The 17,492-nt window shown below is 47.9% G+C and overlaps 1 protein-coding gene across 1 annotated transcript; it reads left to right on the top strand.

Annotated features, from left to right (window-relative positions):
• Positions 1 to 1,118: 1,118 nt before the first annotated feature.
• Positions 1,119 to 8,734, top strand: RSL1D1 (ribosomal L1 domain containing 1). The gene is made up of 9 exons (XM_044433854.1): positions 1,119 to 1,193; positions 2,784 to 2,926; positions 3,421 to 3,559; positions 4,126 to 4,274; positions 4,375 to 4,476; positions 5,508 to 5,601; positions 5,706 to 5,828; positions 7,209 to 7,415; positions 8,101 to 8,734. The coding sequence occupies exons 1-9, from the start codon at positions 1,167 to 1,169 to the stop codon at positions 8,434 to 8,436; spliced, it is 1,320 nt and encodes a 439-aa protein (XP_044289789.1). The 5' UTR covers positions 1,119 to 1,166; the 3' UTR covers positions 8,437 to 8,734.
• Positions 8,735 to 17,492: the final 8,758 nt, after the last annotated feature.

The raw sequence follows: 17,492 nt of genomic DNA, 5'->3' as shown, positions 1-17,492 counted from the left end.
CACATTCTAAACAGTAACCTGGCTCGGAATTTTGCGTGCTTCCTGAGAAAGGAGTGAAGGCATTTGTATAACACAAAAGCACCTAAGCAACCCTCTTCTACCAGGATTTACCTGAATTTTCCCAACACAAGCAGCCTAAGTCAGCCTACCTGGTCATTTACGTGTTGCATAACATAGCATATAGCTATAGTGATAACTGCTAGACTGCATTTTATCTAACATGGAGGCAGATGATCCTTCAAGAGCCCTGGCCCCGAGCCCTGAAGGGTGTTACACTTCCCCTGCCCTGCTAGGCAGCTCCATATAATAATTCAAACTGGAAAGCTAGACCAGGATCAGTACAAGTATTTTTCTTGCCTTGTTCCACGGACCCGGCCAGCACTGGTTGCTTTTCTCCAACCAGAGACTTAGATTCTGGGCTGCACTCTTAGGACTGTTCTGCAGAAATGTCCTTGTCCTTTGCGGGGTAGAAATGCTGATCTTTCCTTTCTGGGGTTAATAACATTGAAGAGGCTGCCTTGATCCCGGGAATGAAACTTTCGGAGTGGGTGAAGGGATGCGAATACATTGCGTGTTGAAATTAAAAGGTGATCAGAATAGCAGTAATGTTATCAGCAATAATAACGCATCCTTGGAGGAGTGGGAGAAGCATTTCTTCGCCTGATCACAAGTGAACTAAGGCTGCAACCCCGCACTCACTCCCATAGGATTAAGTTCCGTAGGAGTTACTGCCCAGTTGCACGTGCCTAAGACTGCACTTAGGGCTGCAATGTCGTACCCCTTGGAAGAAGCCCCACTGAGCTCAGTGGGTAGACCTGGCAGAGGACAGTGCTGCAAAATTCCTAATTTCTCCGTTGTTTTCTAAGGGCTTCTGCTCGCTCCTTCGCCCCGCAGGAGACCAACCAGGATGCCCAAAATAACCTCGGAAGCCAACTCCATGAGCCAGTTCTAAGAATTATAAGTCTATGGTTCCCTACTTTATACCCGGCCACTTTCACCATAGAGACTGACGAAAAATGGAGTTGTTTACCGGATGCCCTTCTGCATTTTCTATCTCTATGGCCCTTTTCCGCCTTCGTGCCTGAGACGGAGACCCGCTTCCGATGACGTCGCCAAAGTGCGACGCCCCCGGCTCCACGTGGAGGAGAAGCGTGGATCCCGCTGCGATGGAGCTTCCTCTGGATTATGAGCAGGCAAGGCAGCGATGGATGGGGCGCTGCCTTAGGGAGGGGGTGCATCTCCAGCTCCCGAATCAGGGGATGAGCGGGGGCTTCCTCTTCTCCGTCCGGGCCGCGGCGGCGCCTGTTCGTTGTTCGCGAATGGACCGTTTGGCTTTCTGTGGCTTTCGTGTTTTGCCTGGCACTCGCTGGGGTGAAAGCGCTTCGGGGATATTGTGCTTTGGTTTTAGAGAGAGAGCACCGGCTGTGTAGTATTTGGAGCATCCGAGTAAGGCGAGGAAGCCAGGGGTCGAATTTTCATTCAGCCGTGACGTGCACTGGGTGCTCTCGGGCGGGGTCTACTTCACAAGGTTGTTGTGGGGATATAAAACAGGGAGGAGAGAATAACCCGTGCCAATTTAAGCTTCTTGAGCGGGAAGAGGCTGGTGACTAGAAGCAATCCCGGTATACATTCATCACAACTCATTGGTCCTATCTTGTTTCAGAGGAAAACTTTTTAAAATATTCATCAGCATGCAGTTTGGCCTTGTTCCAAGGGTGGCAGGAGGTAGTGAAAGACCTGAGGCTGATAAAAAAAGATTTTAAAAGGGCAAATGTGTATACGCTAAATCTTCCATGCCAGTGGAGAACCTGTGGTTTGTTCTAGGGTTATTTTCCTGGCATGTTGCCACCCAAAAACACTGCATCACTGCAGGGAACTGCTGAAAGAATTGCAGAGCAGCTAATGCAAGTGGTGCCTTTACTAATAAAAACATACCGTCATTGCATTCCTGGGAGTCTAGCGCTGCTCACTGCTCGAGACACATGAGCTGGTCACCACACTAAACAACCCATGGCTGGAGCATTCCTGGGTTGTTTGGCCACTCCTGCTTGCAGTGGGGGTGATGGGGCAATGAGCACCAGTGCAGTGTGTACCAGTGTGTGCAACACTGGAGATTGTATCGTAATAGTGAAGAGGAGTGAATCCCTGGTGAGACCAGTACCCATGAATGGATGGCCTTATTGTTGTCCAGGAAGTGTTGGAAGGTGTGAAATTGCAGCCTTAGCTGAACTTTTAAAAAAGTGGAAGGATTGTTGGCATTGGCCTCTTGGCATACCTGATACTGCATCTCTCTCGGGATGTGGAGATTTAAATTTTGAAGCTGGTCACTTATGTTGGGCTCTGCTGGGGGAAATCAGCGTTCAAAACTTCTGCTGGTGCTTTGACTGTGCTTTGGCCTAATGACTTCTTTCTCAACCCAACTTAGCTCCCAAAGTTATTGTTAACCCAAAAAGCTCTGAAGTTGGGGGAGAGCTAAAAAGCTGGTCACAAGAATAATCTTACTTTCCCGTTTGCTTTTTCAGATTAAAAAGGCAACCTGATACTGCATCTCTCTCGGGATGTGGAGATTTAAATTTTGAAGCTGGTCACTTATGTTGGGCTCTGCTGTGGGAAATCAGCGTTTAAAACTTCTGCTGGTGCTTTGACTGTGCTTTGGCCTAATGACTTCTTTCTCAACCCAACTTAGCTCCCAAAGTTATTGTTAACCCAAAAAGCTCTGAAGTTGTGGGAGATCTAAAAAGCTGGTCACAAGAATAATCTTACTTTCCCGTTTGCTTTTTCAGATTAAAAAGGCAGCCCAAGCACTGCTTGCATACAATGCAAAAAAGCAAAAAACCGCTGAGAAACTGCTGTTGAACGAGGACCGGAACATGTTTTTGATGATCACCGTCTGGAAGATCCCTCCACGTGAGCAAGTCATCAAAATGTAAGGCTGTCGATGATGAGATACATTAGTTTGTTTTCCAGCTGCCATGTATTTAGCTTCAACGGTGTTCTCAGTAAAATGCAAAACAATTATGCACTGTAAACACACATTTTTCGGGTGCTTGCTGTGAACACTCTGGGAGGCTTGCAGATATTTAGGACTATCGTGCAGCAAATGGTTTTCAGGCACCATTCAGAGAGTCCTGGATTAAGCAGAGGTGCATAACCTCAGTGGCAAGGGCCACATCTGGCCCTCTGGCACTGCCCCGCTATGTTCCCCTGGCCTCACCCCCTTCCCCCCATTTTTCTGCCTTTTCCCTCCAAGCCTGTGCTCCTATACAGGTGACTTACAGGGTGACTTAGAGGACAGTTTCAAACACAGATGGTATGTGCTGAAGCAGCAGCACTGGTTCTTCCAGCAGTTGCTTGAGGTTAGCCTCCACCCCAGAAAAGCTACCTGGACATTCTCTAGAAATGTCTTTCGCTTTGTTTTAGAGCACTGCCCCATGGTATCCTGCCTGAAACATCTGAGGTTTGCCTCTTCACGAAGGATGAGCCTGGTTTAACGGCTGAACAGACAGAGAATATGTACAAGAAGCTCCTGTCCCAGCATGGGATCACAAACATCACTGAGGTATGGAAGGCGTCTAGCCTTCGTCAAATCTTCCTCCTCAACTAGGAAAAAGAGTTAATCTCCTTCTTGAAGTCAGTTGCGAGAGAGTTCAGCTTTGACTGTAAGGTTTTAATTTTTTTAGGAAATCATTGGTGAAAGAAGGACTAACTGGCCGAGTTCTGTCTCACAGGCCACCGGTTTCCTATCAGTGGTTTATCCATGGTGGTTTATATTCAACAGTTCTGTGTGATTTTGTTTAACTATTCAGTAAAATACCTTCAAGGAGCTATGCACAAGCATGTATGCTTTCATTTATAAAGGAAAACTGAGCCTACCAACCTGGAATTAATGGCAGTACAGGACCTTCAGTTTGTAAATGGGCAAACCTTAAAATGTTGAGTAACAAACTGTTTTAGGTCCAGAAAAGACTTGAGACCTAAGTTTGGTGTCCAGATTTTGAGGGGTGTGGCTGAACTACTGACTAGAATTTTTCTTAAAGTAGGTTAGATATCACCGCTGCCCCAAAAAGCAAGCTGAGACAGTACCACACTGTCTTAAAGGGTGATGATGCTTATTCTGTCTTGAAGGTCATCCCCTACAAAACACTCAAAAAGGAATACAAGCCTTTTGAAGCCAAGCGTCGCCTCCTGGGGCGCTTTTCTCTCTTCCTCTCGGATGACCGGGTTCGAAGGCTTCTGCCGTCACACTTGGGGAAGCACTTCTATAAGAATAAAAAGTAAGCACCCTTCACAACCTGTCCACTTCCATTTCCACCACATTCCTTCCGGGAAGCCGACCATTCTCTTCTGAACACTCGTCTTTCCCTTTAATGTCAGGGCTCCTCTGTCAGTGAACTTGAAAGCCAAGGATCTGGCCAAGGAAATAAACAGACTCATTCAAGGAACAATCCTTCCAGTCACCAACAAGGGGTGTTGCTAGTAAGTGTCCTTCCCTGCACTCTACGTTCATGCGCTTCGCTTCGCTTCGCACCTGTCCTCAGTACACAAAGCCAGGAGGAAGAGATGGTCCCAGAAGGCACATCAGCTGGATTTTGTTATAGTTCCTATCGTCCTGCTTCTTTTCTCCAAGGAATTCCAGGAAGTTTCCACAGGCCTCTTTCCCATTTTATCCTCACCAAGAACCCTGTGAGGTAGTTTTGCTGTGAGCCAGCGAATGGCCCAAAATCACCCGATGAGCTTCTTGCCCAAGTGGAGACTAGAACCCGGTTCTCCCAAGTCCCAGTCCAGCACCGTAACCACTGAGCCACAATGGCTTTCAAGAAGATGGTGCTTTTGCTTTCTTCTAGAGCCTGTCCCAGCTCTTAATTTGTTTTTATCTCTGCCTTGGTTCCAGGATAATCCTTTGTACCAAGAAATATTAGTGACTCTTTATGCTAGCACAGGGTAAGAGCCAGTGTGGTTTCGGAGTTAAGAATGCTGGACTGGGACTCAGGCGATCCGGGTTCTAGTCCCTGCTTGACCATGGACCCAACTGGGTGGCTTTGGGCCAGTCACAGACTCTCATCCAACCTACCTCACAGGGTTGTTGTTGCAGGGATAAGTTTGAGAGCAGCAGGAGGAGAATGAGGTAAGCCAGTCTGTGTTCTTAAAGAAATTATTTTAAAGGAGGGATATAAATCAAATAAATAAATATGATGTATATTAGTAGCAATTTCGCACTGAATATAGCGCTTTGGTAGGGCTTCTGGCCTTGAGCTATGATAACACAGTTGGACACGCCTTGTAAAGCAGTCAGCAGGGACCGGGGGAGCGGGGAGAACCTGTTGCCCTCACATCCTCTTTCGGGCTGACAGCATCTGGTTTGCAGCTTTGGGAAAGGAGGTGTTCGGCCTTTTGGTCCTTTGGTCTGATCAACAGGCTTCCTGTGATGCTGAGCGGCAGAGCAGTTGACAGGCTGCCAGAGGATGGCCGTTGAGCCGGGGTGTGCCCTGCATGCATTTCTCTTTCAGCACCGCACGCATCGGCCACACCGGCATGGAAGCCCACAAGATAGCGGAAAATGTTGTTGCGGCTGCAAAGGTGATGGCCGTCAAAGCTCCACAGGTAATGATGTTTGCCCAGGTGGTGGGTGAAGGCAGCTCCTCTGTGCTGTTACCCAACAGGAAATGCCATATACATTTTCTTCTGTTCTTATTTTTACTGTGCAGATTTGGAAAAGTGTAAAAATCTTTCACCTCAAAACAGACAAATCGGTTGCCCTTCCCATCTTTACCTCTGCTGATCTTAATACTGAGTGTTTGCAAGAACAGACAGGTGCAAAAGTCAAACAGGTAAGGAAAAATGCATTCTTGATAGATAACTTGCAGTACTGGGAGATGGGCTCTGCCAGAAGAATGACAGGGAGCTAGCTATTTATTTATTGGGGTAATTTTTTACCCCATCCAATAAGGGTCTTAGGACAGCTTACAGTTCAAAAACCATAAATACATAGATACCCAAATAATACAATATAAATGATCCACAAACTGAGCATAAAAGCATAGTTAAAATTATTAAGGGAATTTTTATTATTGGCTAGAGAAATGGGACTTCATATAGATTTAAATATGTTTTTAAAGTTTTCATAAATGGAAAAAGAAGGGTGTGGGGGCTGACCTAGCGGGCTCGATGTTTTTGATGATGGATGTTGTTTGTAGCTTTCTTTTTGTTTTTTTAGGATTATAATTTCAAATAAAACTTATTTAAAAAAAATACTAAGGTTCCACAGCTTGTGTAGTGAACTTTCCCAATGTCCAAACCCCAGCCTAGTTCTTGAAGCCATGCCAAGACCTTAAGGCCTTGGGCTTATTAGAGAGAGCAGCAGAGACAAGGGCCTTGACGATGACTTTCCTCAGAATTTCATAGAGAAGCACCGCTTTTGCTGTGAGAATGAAACTGTTTGCCTTACTGAAGCAGCTTCCCATGGGGTGCAGGCTGGGGCTAGAACCTGTGTACATTCTCTGAAATGGTGGGAAAGGACAACTTAATCACGTCCATAGGAAGAGACGTTGTCCTTCTGTTCTTGGTCTGGAGAAAGGCATTGGCATCTCCCTCGTCCAGAAGACTTTGGACGGCCATGAAGCATCCACAGCTACTCAGTGAGCCAGTGAGGTCACAAAAGAGGGACACACGCCTTCTTTTGCTGGCTGATATTCTGCATCTGTATTTCATAATTGCCTTCAATATACTATATATTATCTCTGGCGCAGGTGGTTTAATTCCTGCCTAAGCATCCGCACATCTTAGGTGAGGGAACCTTGGCTGCAGCAGGCCTCCCGGAACTGATACGTTTCCCTCATACCTCCCAGGACATCTTTGCAAGGCGGCCCCTATTAGCTTGGCTGCTGAGCACAGGTTTGCTATTTAGGTTCTTTACAGGGATCATAAACATAAACTAGTGTTTACTAGATTGAAATCTGTGTCAGCAGCCCTATCACCCTTTGCTACTTTTTTCTCAACAGGTGGGCCTTATTTCTTAGCCTTAAGCCTGCTTTCATTTCATATTCTACGAGTACCTTGTGGTTTTTTCAAATGCAAAAATCTGCAATGTTTCCTGACCTTTGTCAGGTACAGCTAATAACATACTTGCCCAGAGAATGGGGCAGTAAAGTATAGCAATATCACAGTGCTCCGAAGGGGTGCTTAGGGGCTTGTTTATTCAATGCCTGCAGAAAAAGAGAGAGAAAAACAGGGCTAAGAAGAACCCTCCAGGTAAAACCAAAACCGCTGCGGAAGCGGAAGGCAGTGGTGTCCCTGCTGCCGGAACACAAGGCGAGGAGGTGGCAAAGCCCTCTGCCATGGCGGAATTGGAGCAGGAGGATGGAGAAATCCCACAGCTGGTTCCAATTGAAACGTCTCCTGGTGAGAAAAGGGAAGAGGTAATTACAGCTTTCTCTTGCCATTGTTGGAACTGGAGCTTTAGCTTGACTGAAGATTCTGCTTCAGGGTTGCTGGTAGAGCTCTGGATGAATAGCGGCACGTTGGCTCGGATGTTTGCATCTTAGCTGCTATAGCAAAACTGCTGTGGCTTCCCCACTGCCACCCTCCTTGTTATACTGCTGAAATGACGGATTGCCCGCCATCGTCCTTCTCTGGGTTGCTGAAGTGGTGTCCAGTTGGGGGCAGATGACTTCCCGGCCATCACCCTTCTGTGGGCTGAATGAGGTTGGGACTAAGCTTCCCCCCCAGACATCATTTCCCCCCCCCCCCCCGCCGATGTGGCAGGTAGCTCATCCCCTTGGTACATAGCTTGGGAACTTGACTCGGCTGTGTGGGGCTCTCCTGTTGGGAAACTGAGGGACAGAGAGAGCGATTCAGTGGGTGAAGGAAACCTGCAGGAGCGGATATGGGTGATTTGTGTCAACTGGAATTGTGGGCTGCTGGCTTGAAGGATTTAGGGTAAGGCAGAGGGCCTTTTTGGTGATGGCGCCAGTTCCGAAATGCATTCCACCCTATGCATCATTACTTCACCGTTATAATTTTTCCTCACTTGCCTTTTTTTAAAGGATAAACAGACTCACATGTGGTGTCTTTTATTCCCTTGTTTTGCCCCCTTTCCTATAGGTGGTGAAGCCTAGTCCTGAAAAAGAGATCAAAGCAGTCACAAAAGGCTCGACTTCTCTCCTTGGAAAGAGGAAGGCCTTCCCACGTTCAGAGACTCCTCTAGCACAGCAAGCAACGCCTGTGGAGGCACCGAACCAGCAGAAACCAAAGCCGCTCCGAAAAGACAAGGAGCCCAAGGCCCAAAAGCAAGGAGCCCTGGAAAAGAAGACTCCTCAGAAACCCACTGGAAAGCTTCCAGCAACTCCTAAAGCGAGAAAGGCCGGACAGTCAGCCAAGAAAGCACCCAGATCCCCAAAACAAGTACCTAGGAAGGCCAAAGCTGCCCAGTCAGCATGAGGCTTGCTTAGCTCATCGAGTGGCGTTCTTTGGCGTAAAGGCATTTGGTGATTTCGTGCCAAAGGCACCGCCTGTTTCCAGCTCCCTGTAGCCACCCTTCCTCAGCCACCAGCTGTGGCTTTGTTTCCAGCCTCTAGGAGCAGGGCTGAAATATTCATCAGCTTTATCTGAATCTGTGAAGTCACACCTGACTTTCCAATAACTTTTCTGCTGTACTGTACTGAATGAATTTTTATATGAATAGAACATTTGCAACAGATAATATAAGAAACAAACATTAAAATCCTTGGAGCCCTTCCTTCCTCTTAGTTTCTTAAGCAACAGGGATTCATACTGAAATTATTTCTAGCGCTTTCCTCAGGGCGGTTCCAGTGCAAACCACACTGCTGAGACCAAGTGACAGATCCCTGCTTTTTCCGTGGGCCTGGCAAGCGCTGAGGATGGACCAGCGGTTGGCAACAGGGCTGGTCCACTTGGGGCCCCAGGCAGATGGGGCAGTTGGCTCCACGCCCTGGAGCCCTGCCACAAAATGGTTGCCATGGGAGGTGTAGGAAAGGGCAAGTTCCCTGCCCAGCAGTCTTTGCCCCAAGAGGCGATTTCCAAGCAAAGCAGCTTTGAGTTCCACTTTCTGCACCAAGGGGAATTTGCGTTAGGGCAACCTCAGTTGCCACTCCAAAAATGGTGTTCTTTTTTAAAGTGGAAAGTGGGTTATGGGTACCTGTGGGCGCCATCTTGGCCACCTCTGTGCCAACGCGGTGTCCTTGGCACTGGCATCCAGCACTGTCCTCGCTCTGCTCTTTTTAAAGATCCACCCAACTACTGGCTTTTATACAGCTACATCCATGGCAATGCTCAGCTTTCACCATGGAAAGAAGCTACAGGAAAGCAGTGAGATGGAGAGGATGCCTCTGACCCGTTCCTTTAGTACAGAAAATTGCATTTTAAAAACACTCTGACAGCCAGGGGTGGGGATGCCTTATTGGACATTGTTCCTAATTTAGCTGTTCGGTATTGGCTTCGGATCAGTGCTTTGAATGGCATTTTCCAGGGAATGGGCTGGCCGCGTGCGCCTGTCCTGCTTGTGGGTTTCCTGTGGGCAGCTGACTGGCCACTGTTAGGAATGGAAGACTTTGTTGTTAGTCGCAAAGTCATGCCCGACCCATCGCGACCTCACGGAAAACATTCTTCCAGGCCTTCCTGTCGTCCATCATCCCTCAGAGTCCATCCAAGCCCACACTCACTGCCCCAGTGACTCCATCCAGCCACATTCTCTGCCGTCCCCTTCTTCTTTTGCCCTCAATTGTTCCCAGCATCAGGCTCTTCTCCAGGGAGTCCTTCCTTCTCAGTAGGGTGGCCAGAGTCTTTGAGTTTCATCTTCAGTATCTGGCCTTCTAAAGAGCAGTCGGGGTTGATCTCCTTTCAGATTGCTGGAAGCTGTATTGACTGTAAGAAACTCCTGCATTGGGCCAGTACTTTTATTAAGCCACTTTGACCACCACCAAAATAGCACACAGTCTTCCTGACACCGCTAGGATAGTCCATCGGGCTCCACTGGTCTTTTCCCCTCGCCTGGTGCCTTGCGGGGGTGTTGGACCACAACACCTATCATTCCTAGCCCCAGTTCAAACCATGAAGCCCATTGGGTGATCTTGGGCTAGTCCAGCCTACTCTGCAGAGTTGTGAGGGTATAAATGGAGGGCAGGGGTGGAAAGGGCCTGCTGATGGGACCATGGCTTCCTTGGACTCCCAAGTTCAAAACCTTCCAGGCATCACAAAAGAATCGCTTCCTCAGTGGTTTTATCATATTCATTAAGGCTGCATTTACATGCCTTTTTACTTGGGAATAAACCCACTGAACAGGATTGTTTTTACATCTGAGGAGACATGATAGGATTGTCCTTGTTCATGCTGCAGCCATAAATACCCCCCCCCCCCAAGATGTTCCTGTTTTCATTTTGGAAGAAAAAACAATCTCTTTGAATTTCCCTTCACTGTTCAAGTTTCAAATTTGCCCTGATCTTTTTAGATACAAGGAAATAAAACAGGACTTTCTGCCACTTTCCTTCAAGTGCCATGCCTCTCTCTCAAACAAGTATTGTCAGTAATAAGGCGTTTTGTTTCCAGCGTGTGTTGCTCCTAAGCCCGGTCTATGCTGCTCATATATTTTCCACCTTTGGGACTTGAGCAGCCACACAAAATAGACCCTGAAGCTTGATTTACAGCTATTTATGGTAAAGTACTGACCATACTGTGATAAACATCTTGTCTGAAATCCAAGTACTTCTAGACTCCTGCTTGCGCCGTTAGTGGATTTAGTCACAAATGCAGTTCATCCTGGGCCTGTCAACTTCTGTTTATAGATATTCTGGATTTCACATTAATCCTCATATTTATGCAATAAAACTGGGAAAAGCCTCTTTCAGATGAGCCAGTGGCAGCGCTTTGTGATCCTAAAAGAGCTAAATTATCTCCCTGCCTCAGGGCGAACCACCCCCAATTTGGCTTTCTTCAGAGGTACTGCCGTCCCATCTGCCACGACCCAGGGGCCATGCTGGGTGCAGAGGGCTGGAGTAGGAGCTGTGAATCCAGTGGCGATGGCGCTCCAAGGTGCTGAACCTCGTTTGGAGATGGCGGTCAGCACCACCCACCTGTTCAGAAGGAAAGCTGCAGTGGACAAGGAACCCCCGTTAACAAAGGAGACACCAGCCTCCCCTGACTCCTACCATGGATGATGGGATATGGAGTCCACATTTGGAGGATGCCAAGTTGGGGAAGCCTGCCATAGGACAAGGGTGCTCTTTCAAGGAATGCAGAGGTGCTAAGCTGTCTTCACGGGGACCTCTCACACAACCCCCCCCCCCCCGGTTGCGGTGCAAGGCATCAAGATGAGGAAGCTTGTCTCAGATCAATCACCGAAGTTGCTGCTTTTGCTGTGCCTCTTCCCCTCCTCAAACATCCTAACAGCTGAACTGCTACAGCTCTGGGAGGGACAGTAATGAACATAAATTCCATTTCTAGGGCAGTTCCATTGAACTGGCTTCTTCTGGAGAAAGAATAGCTCTCTGAAGACATTATAAATATCTGGTATGTTTTAGCCACTATCATTTATCTGCTCTTTATCTGAGACTGCAATCCTAAGAACATTTATTAGGGAATAAAACCCATTGAGGGGAATTTGCACCTGAATAAACAACCGAAAGGGATTTAGTTAACAGTCCAGCTTGTAGTAACATTTTTTAAACGTTAAAGATACCTATTTAGTTTTTAAAATAAAATGGTGCCTCTCATTTTTGGCTTCTCAAAAAAAAAAAGATTTTTCAGGCTGGTCTGGGTCAGAAGGGAGTTGTTATTATTGCACTAAAAGCATCATATGAAAGCCTTAAAATTAATTTAGTGCTTATTGACTTTTCTGTGACTTAACATTTCTATAAGATGAAAACGTTTGTGTTTACTTCTGGCTCTGCCATCCTGGTTGGTGTTCAGCGTGATCCTATGTTCACTTGCAAATAAGTCCCACTGATTTCAATGTGACTTGCTTTTGGGTGAAGGTACATGCAACGTCAGCTTTGGAAAGCAGACACTGAGAACAGCAATGAAGCAATTTACAGTAGGATTTTCAGAAAAGTATGCAGAGGTTTTTCAGGAGAGCCTTCTGTGGGTGCCGCCCATTATCTGGAAAACGGATCTCTTCTTTGTCACAGTATAAAAGCTACAAAGGAGGCTGGCTTTTTTCCTTGCACTGCTCTGACCAGCCTCAGGTTCCTGTGCAAAGAGACAATGCCAGCTCCGGGTTCTGGCAGGGCCGGGGCAAGCCACCCTCAGCGGCCTCCCTCCTTCACCTCCACACGGCCATTGCAGACAGATGTTCCTGCCTCCTCCACATCTGTGCACCTCTTGCTGGCTTGCTAGACAAGCGAGCCGGCAGGAAAATCGACTGCAGCGTCTCCTCCACCTTCGTCTCTCCACCACTGTTGTCTGGATCCAGACGGAGACCGATGAACAAGCAGGTGAGACAGGTGAAGAGGAGGGCCGGTGGTGGGTGGTTCTTGTTGGATGGCCCCTGCTGTAGCCAGCAAAAACGCCTGCCCACGGCAGCACTCGAGACCTGGCTGCAAGGGGTGAGGATGGACTGTAGAAGAAAGTCCCTTGTACGTGGAAGCGGGAGAAAGTTCTGAGGCAGCAGCACTGCAACTGGCACTGAAGCGTCTGCCCTTTTCTCTGCTGGCAACACCTTGTGCCCCTAACCCTGTTGTGGTTCATGGGATCAGGTTGTCAGGCATCATTTCTTCCAAGAGCAGAAAAAGGGCCAAATCTCTCCGACAGGTTCTCTGCCCGTTTGCTTTATTTTATTGATTTATAGGGTCTCAAAATACTTTTTCCATAGATAACCTTGCCAAATGAAATGTATGCATTGGTACTGTTGTTGTTATGCTTTGCAAATGAACCTAGCTCCACTCTTAAAAACAAAGCACAGCTGCCATATCACACCTGTTTGCATGAGAGCTGATGCAGTACTTGCCTTTAAGTCAATGCGCACCAGCAGGCAAATTTCTTCCACGACTCGCTGAAATGAAGTCCTGACGAGACGAGACACATCCTCAGACTTGATCCATCATTCATTTCTTTAAATGTCCAACGCAATACAAGCAGTTTAGTTAACCATCTGTTTTTTGTACTCTTTTAAAGCAGAAGAAGGTCTGAAAGGAGATGCTGCCTTTTTCAGATCACAAGCCTATCGGAAATAACTTTCCTACCACATGGACTCTCTCCCTTCCAAGGGAGAAAAGTTTTCACTGCATCTAATAATTGGAATTGGTAATGGGAAGTACTTGCTTGGCTTCAGATCCATTTCCTACTAAAATGAACCTTTTCTGTTGGTTTTGAAAATTACCTTTAGACTCCACCCACTTTTTTCCCAGTCCCTGTATTTTCCAGATCTAGTGTTGAACTCCTCACTATGAACAGATGCTGAAGTGGTTCTTAAAATGCAAATAAAATGCTAATGTGGAGGCCCAGAATGCTCTGTAACAGTTCCACAGATATATTTGCACATCTGTTCATAAGTCAGAGCAATATTATTACGTGTTCCAGTTTCTCTGTGTACCCAGAGAGACATATGCAAAGGGGAGCATTCAGCTGGTTTCCCCCCACAATATATTTTACTGATTAGATAACAGCATTTGTTTGAGAGGGAACAAAAACACTTTACCTCTGTGTTTTCTTTGCCATCTGCTACTTGGAAAAGTAGACTCACAGGGCTTATCGCAAATACATTGCTTATTGCTTAAACATCTCGTACTTGCCAACAAGTGATTTGGACTAACATTATGTTGTTTTTCGTGGCTTTGGTAAGGAAAAGTGCTATTTGAACTCATGGCTCTTGTCCTAGCATATTACGCTGCTGCTGTTGTGTCATAAACTGCAGTTCTAAGCACGTTTAACAGGCCATAATAAGGTCCACAGCTCAGTGGTAGAGCATATGCTCTGCCTGCAAAAGGTCTCAGGTTCAATTTCTATATAAGGCAAATAAAAACACTGCCTGGAATCCTGGAGGTGGCTGCCAGTTGGTGCCGACAATACTGGCCTAGATGAACCAAAGATCCGTCTCTGTAAGAGGCAACTTCCGGCGTTCTTAGGTCCCTCATGCCCACTGGATTCTGTGTGCCTTGTTCCCAGGTAAGCATGGTTAGCATTGTCCCACCCAGGATATACATTCAGTGTTCATGTGCAGATATGATGTGCTGTCCACTATTCCAGAGGCAGTGTGTGAAGTCTGGCTGTCCCTGAACATGGGAGAGCACTGGAGACTTGTGGGATTTTTGAAAAATTTGACATACAAGAGTAGTGCCACTCGGCTGTTCTCCACAGCCCGTTCCTCTCCCAAGCACCACTGTGCCTCTGAGCAGGATTGGCTTGCTCTCTGGGCAACCATGCGCAGCCCCAGTTCAGAACCACGGCCATTTGGGAGAGCGTAAGCTTTTGCAAGACAAGGAGTGGCCAGGGGCTCGCCGCTCTCCCAGGCAGCTCTCCCAGGCGTCTGAGAAAACGTCCACGAACTACCTCGCCAGGTTCAGACGTCAGGACAAGCCATCCTGTACCATGTGGCAAGCAGTGATGGGGCAGCTTGGGTGCGGTGAATGAACCGGACTGAGCAAACCACGGTGCATTTGGACGCTCTGACAAGCCACATGAAACAAAGGCAGGCCAGATGACAACCGACCATGTGCCATGGTGTTGTGCAGACCAGATCAACGGCGGGTCCAGACACACAGAGTGGGGGCTAGAACCCAGGCCCCCCGAGTCCCAGGCCAGGTGTGTCTATACCAACATGTGAACACTGGGAAACTGAGCTGCCACCGCCCCCCGCCCTGTCCTTTGGATACGGTTCCTACCAGCCTTGCTGATTCCATCAAATCTCTTGCGTATAATTTTAGGTCCTCTGCTTTCCAAAACATCCTGGGCCGAGGCATGGCTGCGGTAAAGCCCGTCCCCATCCAAGATGTTTCCACGCGTGCTGCTCCAAATGCCCCTCCAGGCAGGAGGAGTGAGGTCCTTCTGATGGGAGAGCGGAGTAAATGGGCCTACTACAATAAACCCGCCACACTCCTTGGCATCGGAGTCCTGCTCTTTCTGAGTGGAATCAGCCTATCTGCCATGTACTTTGCCCACGCTGAAGAAGTTCCCTCCGCCCTGGGCCCTGTTTGTCTCTCTATCGGACTTATGTTCTTTGTCACAGGAACAGTATGGCTACTCGTCGTAAAGCAGGCAGTAAGATACGACGGACTTTTATCAAAACGCACATCGGCCTCTGGAGTCTAGACGATGGGTACTTCCAGCGCCATCTGATGTGAAAAGTTTGCCAGTGTATGTTCCGTTACTGTACATAAGCTCTGGCTTTTCTTGTTCCAAAAGGAAATGCACCTTTTCAACCAGCTAGATTCTCAAGCAGCTTTTTCTGGTTTGGTTCTGCTACGATCATGAAAACTAAATGAAGACAGCCACACACGTATACTGACGATGGTATCCTGCGCATATTTATTCAGAAGTCCTTCTTAAGCTCACTAGAACTAACTTTAGTGCAGGTGTAAATGATAATGTGAACATTAGACCGAGTTGATGTTTCCTCATGCCCAAAATCTTCTCCCTCTGTCTTTCGTGCCTTTAAAAAAAAGAGTTTTGGTGAGGCAGTAAACTTGCTCTTTTGAGAGTTTAAACTTGCATCTTATAAAGATATTAAGCCAGATGTGTTGAAGATTTTCTGAGAGATGAACACGACTATTTTGACTTTTTTGTCTCTGTGTTTGCACTTGTAACAGATTTAACCACGTCCTCCAATAGGAAGAAACATTTTCCCCTAAAGAGGAATCAAACACTGGTTATCTCAAAGGTGGAGGGAGTGTTTTAGGTATGCAAAGTACACTTTTTTGGTGGTTATCTCTACCCTTTCTCATCAACCCTGATTACAAAAGACAAAGAAGGCTTGCATATAGCTACCTCTGCAATCTCCTGTGCACTTAAAAACAAACATTTCCCTGCATACCAGGGACCCAGGAAATTTTCCTGCTTAATTTCTGTACATGTTACTTGGCTGAAATAAATCTTCATTCCTCTTCAACTAAAAGCAAATTGGTGCCAGTCTGCCTTTTCACGACATTTTGCCTGTTCTAGGTTGCACAAAAGCTTGCAATTTCCTCTCTCTTGAGTGGACATAGTAAAGGTATAGTGCTGTATGGATTTTGGGGGGAGTTTTTTCTTGTGGCCAACACTGCTGGCTTTGCTTTTTGTATGCAATAAATATGTTAGTCTTTAAAATGCTTCAAGTCACTGTTTTTCTTAATGAGGCAGAAATACATTCCCCCCCCCCCAAAAAAAATGGATTCAGCTGGACTTTGTTGCCTGTTTTGGAATTCATGTGGAAATTTAATGGAATTCTAGTACGATGCAAGCCACATAAAAATAACTTTTGTGGCTGAATAGCAGCGACCATGAGTTAAGCAGAATAATGGCAGCTTTCACATGCAACACACAGAACACAAAAAGGATTGTTCAAGTAAGCATCTCACGAGATCTATATAGGACTGCAGCTGTTCTACAGCATGTTTATTCAGAAACAATCTCCAGCCTCAGCTCTCTGCAGTGTTTAATGCAATTTATTCCCAAGGAAGTATTGGCAGGAATGCCAGTTTTGAAAAGACATTTGTATGCTACCAGCTGGCTTTACAGGGACCCCTCCAGGAGTCAGAAATCCCTAACCGTCAATGTTACTTCATTAGATTGATTTGCAGCCCATGGAGTCCAATGGAAGAAACTGGAGCCAGGAACTGAAATTATATACACTAATTTACAAGTTTTCTTGTGAACGTGGTTCTTTTAAGTAAAGCATGCATAGGTGTGTAACCGGGAGACTTGGCCTGAAATCAGCCACGAAGCTTTAAGTACGCTATGAACTATTATTACTGCATTATATCCGAGTCCCTCCGTTCGTCGTCCGGTAGGGAACCCAAGCGAGTGTACAGACTGCTCTTCGTCCCCGCAACAAGGCTGCCAGGCAGCTCAGGCGGAGGGCTGCCGCCGACCCAAGGGCTCCGGAGCCCCAGGCGGACACCGCTCCGCCCAGCCACGCCGCCTGACCCCGTCGCGGGCATCCTGCGCCCCTTTCTACCGCCCTGCCCTCAGAGCAGCGGGCGGGCGGGCGGGCGCCGGTCTTGCGCCCCTCCGGCGAGGGGTTTCCCGGGCGCCTGGCTCGCCACGGCGCGTGCGCGGCGCTGGACCCGGCCTGTGACCTTAGGGGCTCGCAGGAGAGGCCCACCCCTCTCCCCCTCCAGCCACCCGGCGCACGTGGCCGGGACGGCTCCCCTCCCTCCGCTCTGTGACGCGCGGGGGCGTGTCCTCCCGGGGGCGGCCCGCAGGCGCGCGTGGGCGGGGCCTCGGGTGTGGCGCGGGCGTGGCCCCCGGGAGGGGCGGGGCGGCGGCGCCGGCTCCCCATGGAGGGCGGCCCGGGGCGGGGGCGGCGGCGCTGCCGCGGCGCCTTCTTCGCGGCGCTGCTGCTCGGCGCG

This window comes from Varanus komodoensis, unplaced genomic scaffold (assembly GCF_004798865.1).
Source record: "Varanus komodoensis strain SLA01 unplaced genomic scaffold, ASM479886v1 scaffold26, whole genome shotgun sequence".
Classification (NCBI taxonomy): Eukaryota; Metazoa; Chordata; class Lepidosauria; order Squamata; family Varanidae; genus Varanus; species Varanus komodoensis.
Note: the sequence above shows the minus strand (reverse complement) of the source record. Positions and strands in the feature narration are given on the sequence as shown.